This window comes from Ascaphus truei, chromosome 4 (assembly GCF_040206685.1).
Source record: "Ascaphus truei isolate aAscTru1 chromosome 4, aAscTru1.hap1, whole genome shotgun sequence".
Lineage (NCBI taxonomy): Eukaryota > Metazoa > Chordata > Amphibia > Anura > Ascaphidae > Ascaphus > Ascaphus truei.
In genome coordinates, this window is record NC_134486.1 from 390,818,135 (window position 1) to 390,836,865 (window position 18,731).

Consider the following 18,731-nt stretch of genomic DNA (forward strand, 5'->3'; position numbering starts at 1 on the left):
TATTCCAGGTAGTGTGTACCCTTAAAGGAACGGCGTCTTCTCCACGTGAACCTAGCAAGTCTTCGGTGTCTGTGGTATCGCTCCCGTCATATTGAGATGGTGCGCTGGTGTTTACACTGAAGAGGCTCCTTACGTAGTCTTCAGTGCGTTGGGCTGGATCCTCTGAGGCTATCCATCTGTACGGTTGCTCCTCACTGTCCTGTCTCGTGGCTGCTTCAAGGACTTCAGCTTGGGCTATGGTGGCGGCGGCGGCTTCCTTCTCTTGATTTAGGGCCTCTAGTTCCGCATCAAATTCGGCTTTCCTCCGCGTGGTGGCTGCGGCGGCAGCGGCGGTAGCAGTGGCCGTGGCAGCATTGGCGTCTGCGGCGGTAGCAGTGCCGGCGGCGGCATTGGCGGCGGCGTTGGCGACGGCATTGGCAGTGGCATTCTGCTCCTCCTCTTCTACGCGCGCTCTTTCTTCCCTTACGGCTGCCTCTCACCGACCATATTCGGCCCTGGCACATGCGGCCTCTGAGGTGGCTCGCGCCTTGGTAGCTCTGGTGCTTATGCTGGACACATTAGATTTAGCTGATCTTGCTGACCTTGAGGAATGCCTGGATGTGCTTGAGTGCTGTGATGCGGTTTCTAGCAAAAGATCTTTCCTCTCACTCTCAGCTTCCGTGATAGAGGTTCGCACACGGATGTCACGTGTCAAGTCAATGTTATGCTGTAAGTCTCTTTCTTGCAGGCTTTCGCCGGTGTTAGCCCTGGCCAAGTAAGTGACGTATGTCTCTGACAGCTCTTGGTAGCATGCGTGGTCTATCTTTAATTGAGTTATTGCCTGCTCGAGCTGTTGTACATAATTGCCAGCGCCGGCGACATTGCGTAACCCAACTGTGGTTGTTTTCCAGGCCTACTCTAATTTAGCGCGGTGTGCTTCAATGTCAGTCTCATATTTTTCGCGGGCCTTTTGTGTCAGGTTGACTGTCCGTTTAGGCCTTGCGTCTGCCTGCGCCTGTTGCAGTTGTGCAACGGTCTCTCTGTCTGAGTGGTCACTCTCCTGTGTAATGTCTGGTGAGGCTCTGAGTTCTGCCATGCTGTAGGTGTGTGTAGGTCTTTAGCCAGTGCGTGTGGCATGCGGTCTTTAACCTGTGTCAGCAATGGGCGACTGTCTCAGATGATGCCGAGCGGTGTCCTGCAGCATTCAGCGTAGGGGTAGCTGTACTCACAGGTGTCTGGTGGCTCTGACCCGTGTCCTGGCGGGCGTCCTCTGGTGTGGCCCTTGGTGGCGCTGGCCGTGGGGACGTGCGCAGGGTAAGGTGAGATGGTAATCCCTCACTATGGAGCTGTGCAGAGGGTGAACTCAGACAGAGAATGGCAATCAATTTCTGTGTAAGATGCACTGTCTGTCTGCAAAGTTGCTGCCTTGTGTGCAAGGTTGTTTGCTGGCTGTGTGCAGTGTAAGCTGATAGCTGTATTGCACAGGCTTTGTGCAGTGCAAGCTGATTGTTGTTAGTAAGGCTGCTGCTTGTCAGTCTGCAGAGACTGCTCTGTGTCAGCATAAAGTCTTTGAGTAGCAGCTCCTGTGTATCTCCAAGACACATGGTATCCTTTTCACTATTCTGAGGTCAGAGTCATGTGTGGTATGAATAGCCCAGATAGGTTCAACTCGTTCCTGTTTCAAGCACAACAAGTCCTTTTATCTTTATTTACTTTATTGGGGAAAGCATAGATACACAAGAGCACTTGTGGATGATGGTGATGTGAGAGAATGTCTCTATAGTGAGTGCGCTTGATATTGGGGAAAGGTGAAAAGGATGAGGCCTTGCCAGTAGAGAGTAAACAGAAAACGTACTCACTCAGCCAGTGTTGAATGTAAAAGGAAGCAGTGAGGGAATTCTGGGTAACAGGATAGCCTGGGGACAGACCATCTGTGAACAAGGCAGAGGGGGAGAGATCAGACTAGCCCATTCTGATAGAAAGGCTGAGGTTGCTATAGCAACTCACTGGCCATGTCTGAGTAAACAACATGTGTATCAAATTTTTTTGCCTTTCCACATGCAGCAAGCTGCTGAGACAGGGGAAATAACAGGCAGCTAAACTAGGGAGATATGAATCCCATAAGCTGCAAAAGGAGACAGAGTGTTGACGGACGTTCACAGAGGTACACAATTGGAGACTTTTATAAGGTGAAATTATAATAAGGCTTTATTGTGCCTTTTCCTTTTCATCAGGAAATCATCCAAACACAGGGGGGGAACAAAGCTTCTATTCACTTGGGAGTATTTCTAGTGAAATCCTATGCAATTAATTCACATCTCCCTTAGTTAAGCATTTCTCACAGCCCCAAACACATAGCATGTAATAAGCAGATATAAGAAGTCTCTTAAGAATGAAAGTCTTATCTGTTAGCTTCTGTAGAGTAAGCTTCTCTGCTCTCCTGGAACCGCACCCATAAGCAGATATAAGAAGTCTCTTAAGAATGAAAGTCTTATCTGTTAGCTTCTGTAGAGTAAGCTTCTCTGCTCTCCTGGAACCGCACCCATGCGTGCACAGAAAATGTCAGCATCCAGGTTTAGAAGTCTTATTTGTCAGCTCCAGAGATCTGTGTTCTCTCGGTCAGTCTCTCCTGGGAGACTCAAGAACCACTGCTCTGTCTCCAAAGTTCAGCTCTCAGTCAGAGCTAAGGAGTCACTTCCTGTCTGACAAGACAGGCTTTTCAAAGCAATCAGGTAGGTGGGGTTAGTTAATTGCCTACCAGCAGTTAACTACCACACTGCTGGATTAGAGGCACATTTGTGAACAGGGATAAGTCCCCTGTTACTCAGAGAAATATGGAATCCTGTTCCATGACAGGTTCGGTTATGGCAGAGAGAGGAGAGGAGGAGCCCCACGCCTCTACCCCTGCCATCAGAGTGTGGGAGAAAGAAAGGCCACCATAAGAGAGGGCAGCTTCCAGAGCAGAGTCAGACTGAGTGAGCCAGGTCTCAGTTATAGCAAATAGGAGCAGAGAGTGAAAGAGTAAGAAGTCATGCACAGAGAGAAACTTGTTATAAAGAGAGCGAGCATTCCAAAGAGTACAGGAGAAAGGGAGAGAGGAGGGAAGGTGACAAGGGATGGGTATGAGGTTTGAGGGGGTGACACGAGAATGAGTAGGTTGCATTTGGCAGGCGAGGACGATAGAATGTAGAAATAAGGCAGGGAATAGGATTGGGAGAGATATCCCCAAATGCATGGAGGAGAATCATGGAAATAAAGAGACTGTATGAGGGTGATTTGTAGGGTTGTGTTCTAGTGCAGGGGGTATAGCAGTGTTGTGCAGGGGGTATAGCTGTGAGTGACAGAGGGCACAGGTAAGAAAGTAGTTCATGTGAACTGAGAAGTGACAAAGAAAGAAGATATGGAGATATATGAATAGAGTTGGAGGCATGAGGCTGGTAAAAAGAAGTGTATAATTTGAAAAGAAGCGATGTCATAGCATATATAAATAGTAAAGGCGGCATCACAGCAATAGTAAAGTGCCTGGATCTAGAAAGTCTGGGATAGATAATATCCTTCTTTCCAGCGTAGATCAAATTCAGGAATCAGGGCCAGTTGTTGTTGTCCACTTTATCACTCATTTTTAACACCCTTTTAAACTCCTGCACTGCATGCTACTTTAAACTTGGCTACTTCAAACATTGGCTGCAAAGACTGCCAAGGCTGGTCTTTCTGCTGTTACGTATAATGGCCTTATAAGTCACCAGACTGAATGAAGTTCAGCCCAGTTAACTTAATTAGCACATGTGAGGAACATTAAAACAGATGTTTTTTCTAAACAGGGTGTTGTTCTGCCTAGGTTTGAAAGCTGAATTTAATTAGGGGGTGATTGGAGACAGGATTCAAATATTACTAATAAGTTGTTACAAGTTGAGTTGATTAAAATAGACAGCAGGGGATCATTTCGAGACAGAATTTAAATGCTTGGGATAAGTGGGGGCAATTTTTTTGTGGGGAGAGGTAAAGTTCCTTGCCAGAATATCCTCTATAGGCAGTGGCCCGGTGTAGGTATTTTTTTTGGTGAGGGAAAAAATTAAATGTATTTAAGAGCTTCAGGTAGTTAAAATGAAAACTTAAGGAGAGCAAAGGGGAAGCACCTGCATGGTCAATGGTGTTGTAGAGCAGCACTACATATGTAGCTAGGTCCTGGCTTGACTCCATTTGGTTGCAGTGTTCACAGCTTTCTGCCCCCAGAAGAGGCCTCCCCCGGCAGGGCTCTGACCTTGGGCTCTAGTTATAGGCTGGGGTGTCGAGGTAGTGGAGATGTAGTGCTGCAAGCCGGTGCCCTGTGATCTCCAACTGAGCACCCGCCAGAGGTACCCATGCCCTGACTGCTCCTTTTGGCACCTTGACCGATCTGTCATCCCAGTTGGGCCTGTATAGGTTGCGCGTGTGGTGCTTCAAGGCTGAAACCCCACCTCTTTCCTCACAATGATAGTTCTCCTTATGGACGCAAAGTTGGAGTGCATCCTCACACCAGCCTCTGTTCAGCACACACAACGTCTTAGTACCTGACAGGCCTCGTTTGCATTCCTGCAATGCTGCGCTCTCTACCGCTGTCAGGTACTGTACAGCGAGGCTCCTTCAAGCAATTCCCTACCAGAAGTTGGAGTGGATAGGTACAGATTAGTGGTTTCTCACCAGAGCCACAAGACTATGTGGTCATCTTGTTTGGCCGCATCGCTGCTGCCGGCCACAGCTCTCTGAGGTGCAACGTTTAATTCCCATATTTGCTTGTTAAAATATTACGTTTGAAAGTTAGAAAAGTGGGTGACTTGAACTTGTTCTAACAGCCCTGTGAGGTTTGGTAAAAATCTGTAGGGACTCTAATCCTGTTAAAAGGAGGAGTGCTGGTATGTATGCTGTTAGCATTAGTTTGTAACAAGTTTCGGTGCTGCATGTTGCTGCAGCAGAATAATGTGTTGTAAGCTTCAGTGACTGATCACAAATATCCAGCAGCTGATGCTAATCTACGAACAATAATATTTTTTGTCATATTTATTTAAATTTACAGAAACGTGTTAAACAAATACATAAATCATCTCAAAATGTTTAAACAAATTACAATAACAAATTATATATTTATACAGGTTTACATAAATGCAGTTGAAGCAGGTGTTTCAGAAGACACTCTACTTGGATGGCAAAGGAGAAACCTTTATAATTAAAACCAAAGTGAAACAAACAACTCCAGTCCCAAACTTCAATAAAGAGACGAGATCGTTAAATTGGAGGAGAAATGGCCACCTCATTGTTTAACCAATTACTTAAACAGTAAAATACATAATAGGCTTCCAGGTTTCACTAATACTCCGGAAAAAAAAGATCCAACGCTCTACGGATTTTGAATAATTAGGCACTAGTCACTTGAGAAAGACCTATAAAGGTCGAAACGTTGTGTGGCACAATAAATTATCTTTTTATTCAAAATCCGTAGAGCGTTGGATCCCTTTTTTTCCGGAGTATTGCCTGGGAATTACTTTGACAGGTATTCCTTGAACCAGCAGCACCGGTGGACTGTATGTATTTATTTTCTTATGGTGGTGTGCAGAATAGTCAATTGTTCACTAATACTCCAGCATTAATCAAACCATAACTCCATGTAGGATTGTTAGTTAACCTTTAATGAAAATAATAAGAATTAAACAAAAGATTTGAAGTTATTTATAATGTATTGCTCAGCTATTATTTACATGTTACGGTCCAAAAAATGTAAGCTCATTTGTGTCTATGTCCTTGGCTTTTTGAATATATATAAATGGACATCAAAAGTTGTTTAATTTTAACCATCTCACCTTTAATTTTAACCTTTAATTTTAACCTGTTAGCAATAGATATATTTAAACCACAATAGACCTGGTGGAGTTTTAACCCATGGAATAAATACATTGATGCATTTTCAAAACACTTACAACTGTAAATTTTAGGGTAGGATTGGGCATGATAAAAAGCCCTCAGTATTTTGTAGTACCATATTATAACAAGAAAAAAAACAAATGTAGAAATTATAGTTCATTCCTTTTAAATCACAGACAAATATACCATGCTCAGTACTTAAGAAATAGTAGATAAAGATTATGTACAGTAGTCCTTCTACTGTAGTTTATGTTACTGATGAAATGGCTGGAAATTCTTAAATAATTATATTGTTTTTGTTTATGTGTTCTGCTTTCATGAGAGTAAATCCACAGAAGTTTGTTAAATCTGGGCTACTGTATAAATGTGACGTTACGTTAATTTCCTTGGGTTTAACAGGTATCCTCAAAGCTAAATACATGCAAAACCAATCATCTTTAGTTATCTCATTTGCATACACTTAACATCATATCAAGTTAGCACTTCTTTGCGTTACCATCAATTATAGGCTAAAGCTGGTAAATTACAGGCATTATTGAAATCCCTGCTCTCTGATTGGTTAAAATTCCGGGCATTATCCAATCAGTAATGGCCTGGAATTTTTGGCAGCTGCAGTGGGTGTAGAGGGGGGCTGCTGGTGTATGTTTTATGGATGTAGAGTGAGCAGCAGTCTGTTTTGTTAATGTGCGTGTCTGCAGTGTGTTTTGTGGGTGTAGAGGGGGGCTGTGTGTGTTGTGTGTGTATTGTGAGTGTAGAGGGTGGAGGAGGGCTGCAGTATGTTTTGTGGGTGTAGAGGAGGGGGGCTGCACAGTGTGTAGGGGGGACTGCAGCGTGTGTGTTTGTGTATAAAGGGGGGGTACAGAGTGTGTGTTTGTGTGTATAGAGGGGGCTGCAGTGTGTGTGTGTGTGTGTGTGTGTGTGTGTGTGTGTGTGTGTGTGTGTGTGTGTGTGTGTGTGTGTGTGCGTAACAGGTGTTCCCCCACCCTAAGGGAGATTCTCTGTTGTTACCTGGTGTTGGTGCTATCTGTTGTTTACAGGAAGGCCCTGAGCATCCGCTGGTGTTGTTTGGGGATAAGCAGGAGAGGCTTTCAGTGCTGTGTGGCTCATTCCACAGGGCCTATAATAGATAGCAGCAGGTGTGTGTGTGTGTGTGTGTGTGTGTGTGTGTGTGTGTGTGTGTGTGTGTGTGTGTGTGTGTGTGTGTGTGTGTGTGTGTGTGTGTGTGTGTGTGTAGGGGTCTGTGTATATGTACAATTTACTTTTAATAAACTTGCCGTAAAAGCATAAGAATGTAGACAATCATGCTGATAAAAATCAATATGACTACAAAAATGTAACTTTTTTATGAAAAATTTAAAATAAGCCCACATTCAGCCTATAATAGTAATAATCCCCTCAGAACAGGGCATTACTGGCCAATAATGCCCTGGCTGGGTTAAAGTCCCTCGGCTTCGCCTCGGGCCTTCAACTCTTCCAGCCAGGGCATTATTGGCCAGTAATGCCCTGTTCTGAGGGGATTATTACTTAAATAACAAGGCATTAAGCAGGTCTTACCCAAAGATGCCATTACTTCTATCAGGTCCCGGAATAGGTGTTTAATTAAAGTAAAAAAGAGATGACAGGAGAGGAAAAGAACCTTGTAAATAGCAATACAATAGTTAATCATACCTACAGCACTGGGGTTTAACGCTTATCAAGAACCTATAAAATACCTATTTCAGGGTCTGGATGTGAGTAACAAAACCTTTTGCCATGACCTTACATTAAATACCTGTGTTCACTGTAACAGTGCTCTGAGGATATTCTTTGATAGAGGGAACACCTCTTTTGCATATCATTAGCACACACCCGTTATAATAATGCAAGGGCTCCTTATATCTGAAAACAGCACTTAATGTATCGTTATTGAGATTTGAAGATCCCTATTAGCACTTAAGGATATATTAATTGAAGTAAACATATCGTTAAGTATTTAACGAACTTCTGATGATCTACCCCAATGTTGTCTCCTAAATCCTAAAAACGGGGTATGGCGCAGATCATATGTGGTAATGGTGTGGTTGTAAGTCCAATTCCTGAGTTTAGATTCACATCAGTGACACCAGAAGGTGGGCGGAATGTGAATTTCTGCAGCAGATTTGTGAAAAAGATGAAAACCTCCATTCTTGCAAGAGTCTCCCCAGCACAAACTCTAGCACCTGCAAAACAAAACACACAGCAGTGCTTATCAATCCAATAAAGCAATGCATCTTAAACGTATTAGGCAGTCAATATGGTAAATAAGAAATAGGGCTTGATATCTGTTTAATTAGAATGAATGGATCCCTAAGCTCCTATTTTTTTGTTTCAATGGTGAAAGATCAGAAAATACACTTGTTGTGGAACTAAGCTACTGGATGAGAATTACAAGTGATATGGTTTAGGTAGCAGAATACTATAAGGAACCATACTCTAATTTGGCTACTCTAGTTTTCAAGAATGCCTTTCTGCAAGTAGCATTGCATGTCTACAGCTCTTGAAATATTAAGGCAACTAGACAATACAAATTACTGAGAAATGGGTACCGTGGCATTTCAAGGAATATACCTTAGAGCTGTTAATCATTATCTTATAATGCAACATGTTAATTCTTATGTAGCCGGGTCCCCGCTCACCTCCGTAGCAGGTGCAGGGGAGGCTGCTGAGACAAAGAAGAGAAAAACTGGCGTGTGGGGGAGGCTGCGGATTGTCCTGAGTGCTGGAGTTCCGCGATGGATCGCCGAAGCAGGGCGTCGCCATTTTGGAAACTCAAGCATGCGCGAGTTCTCGCTCATGCGCAGTAGAAGTTAGTGCGGCGGCCATTAGAGAACGGGACTACATGTCCCAGCAGCCCTCTGGGCTGCTTCCCACGTGGACCCGCACAGCCAATAGTGCTGAAGAACCCACGCAGAGAGGGAGAGATAAATTTGGAGCGCTAATGACTGCTCGCCAGTCGGGAGCAAGACATCGAGGAGTGAGGTAGTGTCCAGGGAGCAGTGCTCCACTGGATTAGGCCAGATCTCTCCCTAGGTCCCAGGTAGGCCCCGACTCCCTGTAGTTTATGGCTGCTGTAGGGAAGGCCCATAGATATTGATGCTTCTCCAGTAGCTGTATATTGTTAGTACACCGGTGATGGATGCCACGCAATGTGCACGGCCTGCGGTCTGGGACCAGACCACAGGCATATTATCAGAGACATTAAGGGACACACTCCAGCTGGAGCTCCCTCAAGAGGTGGATGCATTCGGCGGAGAACAAGGATCCGGTAGTCTGCGTTGGTGGATCACTTTGCGGTCCTGCGGATCTACCATCCCAAGTCGCCCTAGTCTGGCCTAAGACTAGGAAGGTACCCAACATGCACCAATGGCCATTCAGGTGGTAGCACTACTCCACACACTCTTTGGGTGGGCCTGACTCTCTGGACACTGGGGTGGTTAGGTGCCCAGGGCACCCTCAGTACTTTTGTGTTCCACTGGGGTGGTGTTACTGTGTTGTGGGTATTGCATTTTGGGGGCCTGTATTATTGTGTTATTAGATGGGATGAATAGTTATTTTGAAAGTTCCCTGTAATTTCCACAAATATATTTCTACATAGTTATCATATCCCCTCTTAGATGCCTCTTTTCTAATGTAAACAAATCTAAATTAGCTTGCCTCTCCTCATAAATATAGAGCGTGGTAAGACTGCTCAAGCACAGGGCATATATAGTAATTTATATCCAGACATGACAGAAGGGTGGGTGAATATATATATATATATATATATATATATATATATATATAAATATATATATATATATATATATATATATATATATATATATGTAGAGGTATCAGTACCGTGTTAGCCGAGCTTCAATAATCAAAAAATAAATAGATGATACCGTTCTGTGGCTAACGAAATGCTTTTATTTGTGCGAGCTTTCGAGATACACTGATCTCTTCTTCCGGCGATGTTACAATGAATGAAGCAAGGATAACTTAAAAACAGTGTCTCTTGGAATGTTATCTGTGCTTCTCCTTCCCCCGGTGTGGATGTGTTTTATGGCTAGAGGTGTCAAAGGGTAACTGAAATGAAGCATTCTAACATCGCCGGAAGAAGAGATCAGTGTATCTCAAAAGCTCGCACAAATAAAAGCATTTCGTTAGCCACAGAACGGTATCATCTATTTATTTTTTGATTATATATATATATATATATATATGTATATATATGTATATCTATAAATGAGTATATCTACGAATTGCTTCATGACAGATAGTCCCTGAAAACAGGTGATGTGCAAAAAATCACACACCATCTATTTAATTGGGATAGTCAAATTCAATAGACAAAAAGTACTCACAATCACCCACTTCTAAGGCTAGCAATGACGTGCAGCTGCTAAAGTTTAAGTCCAGGTATGCAAGATGAGTAGCGCACAGCCAAAAAGCAGGAGGAGAGAGATCCATATATTGAAAAAATACTTTATTGGAAGGTCAAAAGCATAGAGGGGAAAACCTCCTACGCGTTTCGTACGTGTGTACTTTATCAGGGAGTAAAATTTGTATGCGTCCTGCGGTCTTTTAAACCCTGCTCAATATTCCTCTTTTGCGCCAAAAAGTGCGATGACGTCATGGCGTCTGACATCACGTGCATGCGCAATGTCCCGGACTGCCTGGTCAAATCAGCACTGCTATCGGAGGAGAGAAGAGAAAGAATGGAGTCCTAAAAGATACAAACACAGCAAGGCAATTCTCAAAATCTAACTCGGAGTGTCCAAGTCAGGACTGAAGACACAACCCACTCCCCGCTACAGGAGCGGGCACAGAAGGTACTGGCAACCATCACTCACTGTACAGTATAAACACTCTGATGAGAAATGCCAAATAATACACCATCAGCAAACAGTACCAAAAGATAACATAAGAGACTGCAGAGACAACAAACAAAGGACAACAATACCTAATAAGAACACTAACAAAAACAAGTTATAATAAGAAAAACATCTATATGTAAACAAATACACCTCAAGATAAATCTCCAATGACTCACTTACTGTAAACATAAATATTAAATAGTATACTGTATAGATAAATTAATATAACTAACTAATTGAGATTCAAAAAAAGGGACAAAATACTGATTAAGATTGACAGAATATAGCTGAAATATTAATCACAAAATAGACTATATTCATATCCCAAAAAATTATTAATAAATATAATAAAGAAGAAGATATCCGGGAATCAAGTGAGATTCTCGGGTATGTTAAAGCACATTGCTCCGGTCAAACTCTAATCCTGGGAATGTTATTGCGGCTCACCACCAGGGTTCCTGCTTCAGCACAGACGGGACAGGTAAATGGGACATGAGGGGTTAAGTTATCCCTGCAACCTACATAGGGTCTCTAGTATAAGGGGGTTGCCCAGCAGTTATAAAGCTATAAGGGCTAGTATTGTGTGTAAAACATTAAAGTTAGTTTCTATAGTGTGGCCAGGTATAAGGTTAATAGGATGAGGGAGTATATTCATCTTATTCTATCCCTGACACCAGAGAGATAAACTTATACAGTTTAACACAAAACATCAGACACAGGGAAAAGTATATTTTATTAAAGGTTTATATTAATCCGTATATATGCTGTTACCTGTGAATGAACTGTGGGGTACATATGAATGTGCCCAATGTTTATATCTTTATTAAAGTAATGTTCAGAGGGGGTCATCCTGTATGGGTAAAAATCTATTTGCATGGGAGACAGAGTAGAAACTCTGCCCTCTAAGCTTCAAAGGCAATCCAGGATATGGAAGTGTTAAACCATTTGATAGCCAGGATGGATAAAGGAAGAAACTTCAAGAAGTCATCCTGGCAAGTTGTCACTCTTCCCAGACTTTGGAGCACTGAGCCGGCAGGCGGCCTTGCATGACAAGTGGGTAAAGCTGACGTTTGTCGCACATGCCCATGCCCCGCTATGCTGATGCTCCCAGTGCCAGGTTACACAGTACTGGCAACGATGTGAGTGACTCAGTCTGGTTGCCAGGGAGATCGCTCAGGTGTTTTGATAGGGCTGCATGTTTTCTGGGAATGAACCCCATAGTTATTATAAATCCTGACACAGCTCAGATTAGTCAGATTCAATGTGTGGTCCAAGATTTCCAAGTTCTCAAGATTCCAAGCAGTTTCTAGTCCCCTGCTTCCGCACATCCTGCCTAGAAGATTTGCAGTTACAAGCCTATTGGGGGTAAACCTCGGGAGGTGAAGTCCCCACATCTAGGAAAGATTAGTTTTGTATCCAAGTCCCAAAGTAAGTGTGTCTTTCTTCTGTATTTTGTGTAACATTATGTGTTTGCCTATTTTAAGTGAATAAATTACTATTTATTTCATCACTCGTTTTGCTCAATGAAATGATCCTGGTAAAAGGATGTATTTTGCCTGTCTCATGTGACAACCATTAAGATTGTAAGCTCTTCGGGACAGTTTTTCCTTTCCTATTGTCTGATTTTGCTACGCTTATTATATTATTAAAATTCCCTGTACATGATTCATTGTGAAGTGCAGAGTACACTTTTGGCACTATATAAATAAAGATATAATACATACATACAACCTCAAGGTCATCATTAGACATGTTAAAAAGCAGGGGTCCCAGTAGCTACAGTATCCTTGAGGTATTCCACTCACAACTTTAGCCCAACCTGAAAACTTTCAATTTATGAAAACTCTGTTGTCTAATCTCAGCTGATGTGATATGGAACTAATTGCATTGTCTCTTCAACCACAGGTATGTTTAACCCACTGTATCTTCTGGAACCCCCTGTTTACAAGAATCACTCTCACCCAGCCTACATTTGCGATCTGTGGTATGTTTAAACCCTTAAATCTTCAGTAACCTAATGTTTACAAGAACTACCCCCACCTTGCCTATATTTGGGATCTGTTGTACAGTATGTTTAATCCACTAATCTTCAGTAACCCACTGTTACAAAAATCACCTCCACTCTGCCTATATTTGTGATCTGTGGTACAGTATGTTAGATTAGGAAACTTGATTTGTTAATTGCGTCCTGTTAATTGTCCATCTTGTAAAAGGCAGCGTTATTGGGAGGAGGTCATACAGTATGAGTGTTTAGATGTATAAATGTAAAAGGGAAGCATTGTAGGGTTGAGCATTGCATTTTAAAAGTGTTGCATCTTAAAGTGAGGATCTTTAAATGAATATGTAGTTAGACTGTAGTTGGATTAGAAGTGGACTGGTGTCTGGATCTTTCTGCAAATTCATCTGCACAAGGCAACACACAGTGAGCTTTTCTGACCACACTACTATCCCATGCTTGTTAACATCCACAATGAACCCCTCTGAACACTTTACTTACAGTATTGCAGTCTCTCCCAACAGTTGTCTTTACACAACTGCCTCTCCCATATCCCAATTCCCTCTGCAATCCCTTAACAGACCTGAACACTGCTAAATGCAGCACACTTTTATTGGCAAGTAAAACTGCACACATCTGCTGTCTACTCAATGTGCACACTACTTGGCTAACAGCAGCTTCATGCAAAGTTACCTACCTTTGTGATAATTCACTGCTACTTACCTCATTTACTATTAACTGTGGTCTCATGGAAATTGCTCTCTATCCACTACAAAATCGTCCCTCCTGAACCACACCCAATATCATAATACACCCTGGACTACTCAAACGCCTTGCATCATCTAATGAATGTTGGTGGAGAACTCTGAAAAACAACACACCAACCACTACTCACTCTAGTGGCAAACATCACAAATGTACACAGTAACTTGCAAAAAACTACTCAATTTTATATTTATACTGTTACTATCTTTAGCAGGTGATATTGAACTTAACCATATCAGTGAGAAAACCTCTTTTATATTCCTAAAAGGGCTATCTGTCGCCCACATAAATATCCATAGTCTGTTGCCCAAACTGGATAACAAAGGGCATGGGACCTTATGCATACACCCATTATTTTCACAGAGACATGGTTAACTCCTAAAACACTCTATGCAAATATCACCATTCAGGGATACTCCATTTCAAGGAAAGATAGGTCAAAGAGAGTAGGAGGGATGTTACTTTATATTGAAGACACCTTACAATTTACGCTGATAAATTGCCCCCCAAGCCCACCCTTTTTTTAAATCCTAGTTGGAAAAATCTAATTTATCCTTTTCTAAGCCCATCTTGTTTGCTGGCATCTACCGTCCCCTTAAAGCCCTACAACAGTCCCTGACTGACATCACTCAGTTTCTTGGCTGAATTTCCTCTCTCACCTGGAAGTGTAACATGTTAGTTCTTGGGGATTTCAACTACACCTGGCTTGACCCTAAAAACAACACAATTCAGAAATATCTCGTCACTAAACCCAACTAATTTCCCAACCCACATGCACAAACCTCAAATCTCGCAACCATTTCTTGCTAAACTGGATTCTATCCACTAGTCCCAACATAATTCAATCCTCTAGCATCCTACCTGACATTTTAAGTTACCATGCAATGGTGTACTGTATAAGGAAAACCAGACCACCCCAATCAAGCCCTAAAATTCTACTCAATAGAACATTTAGAAACTTTAATCCATGATATTTGTCCTGGAACAGAAATATCCATTTCTGCCTTGTTTGTTTCACCCCCATTTTCCCTTGGCATCTCTGCCTGCTAGCTGTATTTGGATGTCAGCTTTCCTTGCAGTTTCACTCCCAGTGCAGATGGAATGGATACATTATGTTGCCTTTTCCCTCCAGTCTGTCACACCCCTGGTTGCCCTGGTTACATCTCCAGTTCTCCTAGTTAATGGGCTTTTCCATTCCCCCCTGTCCCTGCTTACAGTTAGTTTAGCTTGACCCCTATCCCTTTGTCACAAGCAGTACCCACTGTCTTTTACTTCCTGACACTGGCAGAATGAGTACCCTTCTATGTTTACTCCTCCCGGCAAGGCCTTATCCTTTTTACCTGCCCTTAACTACGTAGCACCTATAGAGAAGCACTCTCCCAACTCAACATTACATCCACAAGTGCCTGTATTTACTGCTGCTTTTCTAATAAAGTGAAGTAAATATAACAGGACTTGGTGTGCTTTGGAAAGGGGGCTGAGTTGAAGCTATCTGGGTCCATTCATAGCCTAGACATTACTCTGAATCCAGAATAGTGAAAAGGAAGACCGTGTGCTTTGGGGACAGACAGAAGCTGCTACTCACAGCCTTTATGCTAGTGAGGAGCTACCATTTCACCTACCCCTGCGCACATCCCCACGGCTAGCGCCACCAAGGGCCATGACCCCAGACACCCGCCAGGACATGGGTCAGAGCCACCGGACACCTGTGAGTATAGCAACCACTATGCTGAACGCCGCAGGATGCCGAATGGCATCATCTGAGACAGTCGCCCATCACTAACGCAGGTAACAGAGCGCACGCCACATGCACTGGCTAAAGGCCTACATACACCTACAGCATGGCAGAACTCAGATCCCCACCAGACACAACACAGGAGAGTGACCACTCAAACACAGAGACCACTGCGCATCTGCTACAGGCTCAGGCTCAGGCAGATGAAAGGCCTAAACAGACCATCACACTGACACAAAAGGTCCGCGAAAAATATGAAGCTGACATTGAAGTGCATCACGCCAAATTAGAGAAGGCCTGGGAAAAAACCACACTGGGAATATGCAATGTTACTAGCATTGGCAATTACGCACAGCAGCTTGAGCAGGCAATAACGCAATTAAGGACTGATCACTGATGCTACCAAGAGCTGTCAGAGACATACATCACTTACCTGACCAGGGCCAACAACGGCAAAAGCCTGCAAGAAAGAGACTTACAGAGTAACATTGACCTGACACGTGACAGCCACGTGCGAACCACTATCACGGAAGCTGAGAGTAGGAGAAAGGACCTTTTGCTGGAAACTGCATCACAGCACTCCAGCACATCCAGACATTCATCAAGGTCAGCAAAATCCGTGCAATCTAACACGTCCAGCACAAGTGCAAGAGCTACCAAGGCGCGAGCCACCACAGAGGCTGCACGTGCCAGGGCCCAATATGGTCGGAGAGGGCCGCCGTAAGGGCAGAAAGAGCGCGCACAGAAGAGGAGGCGCTGAACGCTGCCGGCCCTGCCACCAATACCGCCGCCGCTGTGCATTGAAAGGCCGAATTGGACATGGCTCTAGAAGCTCTAAGCAAAGAAGAGGATGCCGCAGCCACTATAGCCCAAGCTGAAGTCTTAGAGGCAGCTGCGAGACAGGAGGGTGGGGAACAACCATATAGACGGATAGCCTCAGAGGATCCAGTCCAACGCACTGAAGACTACGTAAGGAGCCTCTTCAGCGTAAACACCAGCTCACCATCTCAACACGACGGGAGTGACTCCACAGACACCGAAGACTTGCTAGATCCACGTGGAGAAGATGCTGTTCCTTCAAGTGTACACGCTACCTGGCATAGCCACAGCCTCAACAGTGATCCACACGCCAGTGCGCACACGGATGTACTACAACAGGCTCGCAATCCAGGTACACCCACACGGGAAAACACAGCCCCTCAAACTGACCAGCAGTCATCACATGTCCACGCCAAGGAAGGGGCGACTGCAAGGACACTCCCGGCAACCACATCAGAATGCCACCAACACGCTGATGCCTCAAACCTAACAGACATGGGCAAGTACATGATCCTGCATGACATGGTGCAAACAGGATTTACCAACTTTGACGACCATCCTGAGAACGACCGAATATGAAAGTTCACGTTCAAAGACGCAATCAAGAGCCTGGGCTTCTTCGCAAGGGAAGAACTCAGCATGCTAACCAAATGGCTGGGGAAAGAGTCCATAGAACATGCGAAGAGACTCAGGGCAGTAAATGTGAACCACCCCCAAGTAGGTCTTGACCTAGTATGGGAAAGACTAGAAGAGTGCTACGGTAGCCCCGAAGCAGTCGAAGACGCATTCTTCAAAAGAGTCGACGACTTTCCTAGAATCACAGCCAAGGACTACTCGAAGTTATGAGAACTCGGAGTCCTGCTGCAGATGCTGGAGTTTGCAAAAACAGACCAATCCTTAACAGGTCCCAACGTCCTAGACTCGCGGAGTGAGACCCATCATGAGAACCTACCCTACAAACCTCCAAGAAAGATGGACGCCACAAGGATCCAAATGCAAAAGGGAGAAGCAAGTCGCCTTACCTCCTTTCTCATTCTTCTTGAGCTTCATCCGCGAAGCGGCAAGGACAAGGAATAATCCCAGTTTAATCTTAGGTGCGCAGACCACACACAGCAACCATAGCAAGCAACCTGAGGAATGAAAGGCCAGCGGCGAGATACGGTAATGCTAGAACACCTATCTCGGTCCACAGGACGCATGTGTCCCCTTTGACCCAAACTACTCCCAACCAGTTGGTCGCCGGAGACAAGAAACCAAGGGAACCAAACAGGGAATGTACCATACACAAGAAGCCAAACCCACTTAACAGGTGCTTTGGGTTCAGGATGAAGTCCCTAGAGGAACAGAAGAATTTACTTGGAGAATTCGGAGTCTGCTTCAGGTGCTTCGATTCCACAACTCACATAGCCAAAGACTGTAAAGAGGCCATCAAATGTGTAGTGTGCAAAAGTGACAAGCACGTAACATCTCCACATCCAGAGGCACTGACACTCCACCAACTCAACAACCTATCCTCCATAGCATGAAGCATGGCAGGGAGGAAGGAGAAGGAGAGACAACATCTGTCACGTCTCAGTGCACCGAGGTTTGCAGAAAAGGAGGTGACAAAAGGTCCTGCTCCAAAATATGCCTTGTCGCATGCAGTGCACCCCCAGGGACAACCTGAGAGGGTTATTCGGATGTATGCAATCCTCGACGATCAAAGTAACAGATCATTGGCGAATACGGAATTCTTCAACTTATTCAATGCACAAGACAATGCCTCACCCTACACCCTCAGAACCTGTCCAGGGTTAATTGAGACAACAGGGAGAAGAGCAAATGGCATCATCATACGTTCAGTGGACAACAGAGTGAAGATAGCTCTCCCCACACTCATCGAGTGCAACCACATGGTGGAAAACAGGGATGAGATTCCCACACCAGATGTGGCACGCCATCACCTACGCCTCAGAGGAATAGCCAACTACATCCCGCCAGTAGAACAAGGCGCCAAGATCTTGCTGCTGCTCGGCAGAGACATCCTGAGGGTGCACAAAGTCCGTAAACAGTGCAACGGACCCCACAATGCTCCATTCGCCCAAAGACTTGACCTAGGATGGGTGATAGTGGGCTACGGGTGCATTGACAAAGGGCGCGAACCAGACTATGTTGACACCCGCAGAACTGTGATAACAGAATGCGGACACACATCCCTCTCCAAACCATGTCTTGGCCATCTCCAAGTGACAGGAAGGCCAAGTGAGGAGAAGAGACAAGGTCATACCCCTGAGATCAACAAAACCATCTTCGCATCAGGGGAATGTGACAATGGCCTAGGATGCTCAATAGTCCAGACAATCAAAGATGATGAGTCGACTCCACCAAAGGAAGAAAGTAACCTCCTGAAGGTGACCGACAAAAGGATCTCCCAAAAGAAAAGAAACAATCGGACAGTCCTCCTGCGAGCAATGGCACAGCTAAGATGTACAGTCGTTCCTCTCCGCAAAATACCAAATGGCAAAGCAGCCAACCCCAACAGCTTACATAGCCGCAAAAAATTGCACCCTGCAGGTAAAACTACAGGGGCAAAAAGACTGTTCTTTCACACACGTAAAAGGAGACAGTCGCAGAGACATTTCACAAAAAGATTTACAAGGACAAAAGAGAGTGTTCTTCGTCATGT

At 44.2% G+C, this 18,731-nt stretch overlaps 1 protein-coding gene across 2 annotated transcripts in view; it reads right to left on the reverse strand.

Moving 5' to 3' along the window:
• Nucleotides 1-5,671: 5,671 nt before the first annotated feature.
• The window catches only part of LOC142493875 (cytochrome P450 2K1-like), a 120,669-nt gene continuing 107,609 nt past the window's right edge, over nt 5,672-18,731 (reverse strand). For both annotated transcript variants that reach the window (XM_075598568.1, XM_075598567.1), the window contains one exon: nt 5,672-8,072. In XM_075598568.1, coding sequence (XP_075454683.1) covers nt 7,891-8,072 — 182 coding nt within the window. In that variant the 3' untranslated portion in view covers nt 5,672-7,890. The remainder of the gene's footprint in view (nt 8,073-18,731) is intronic.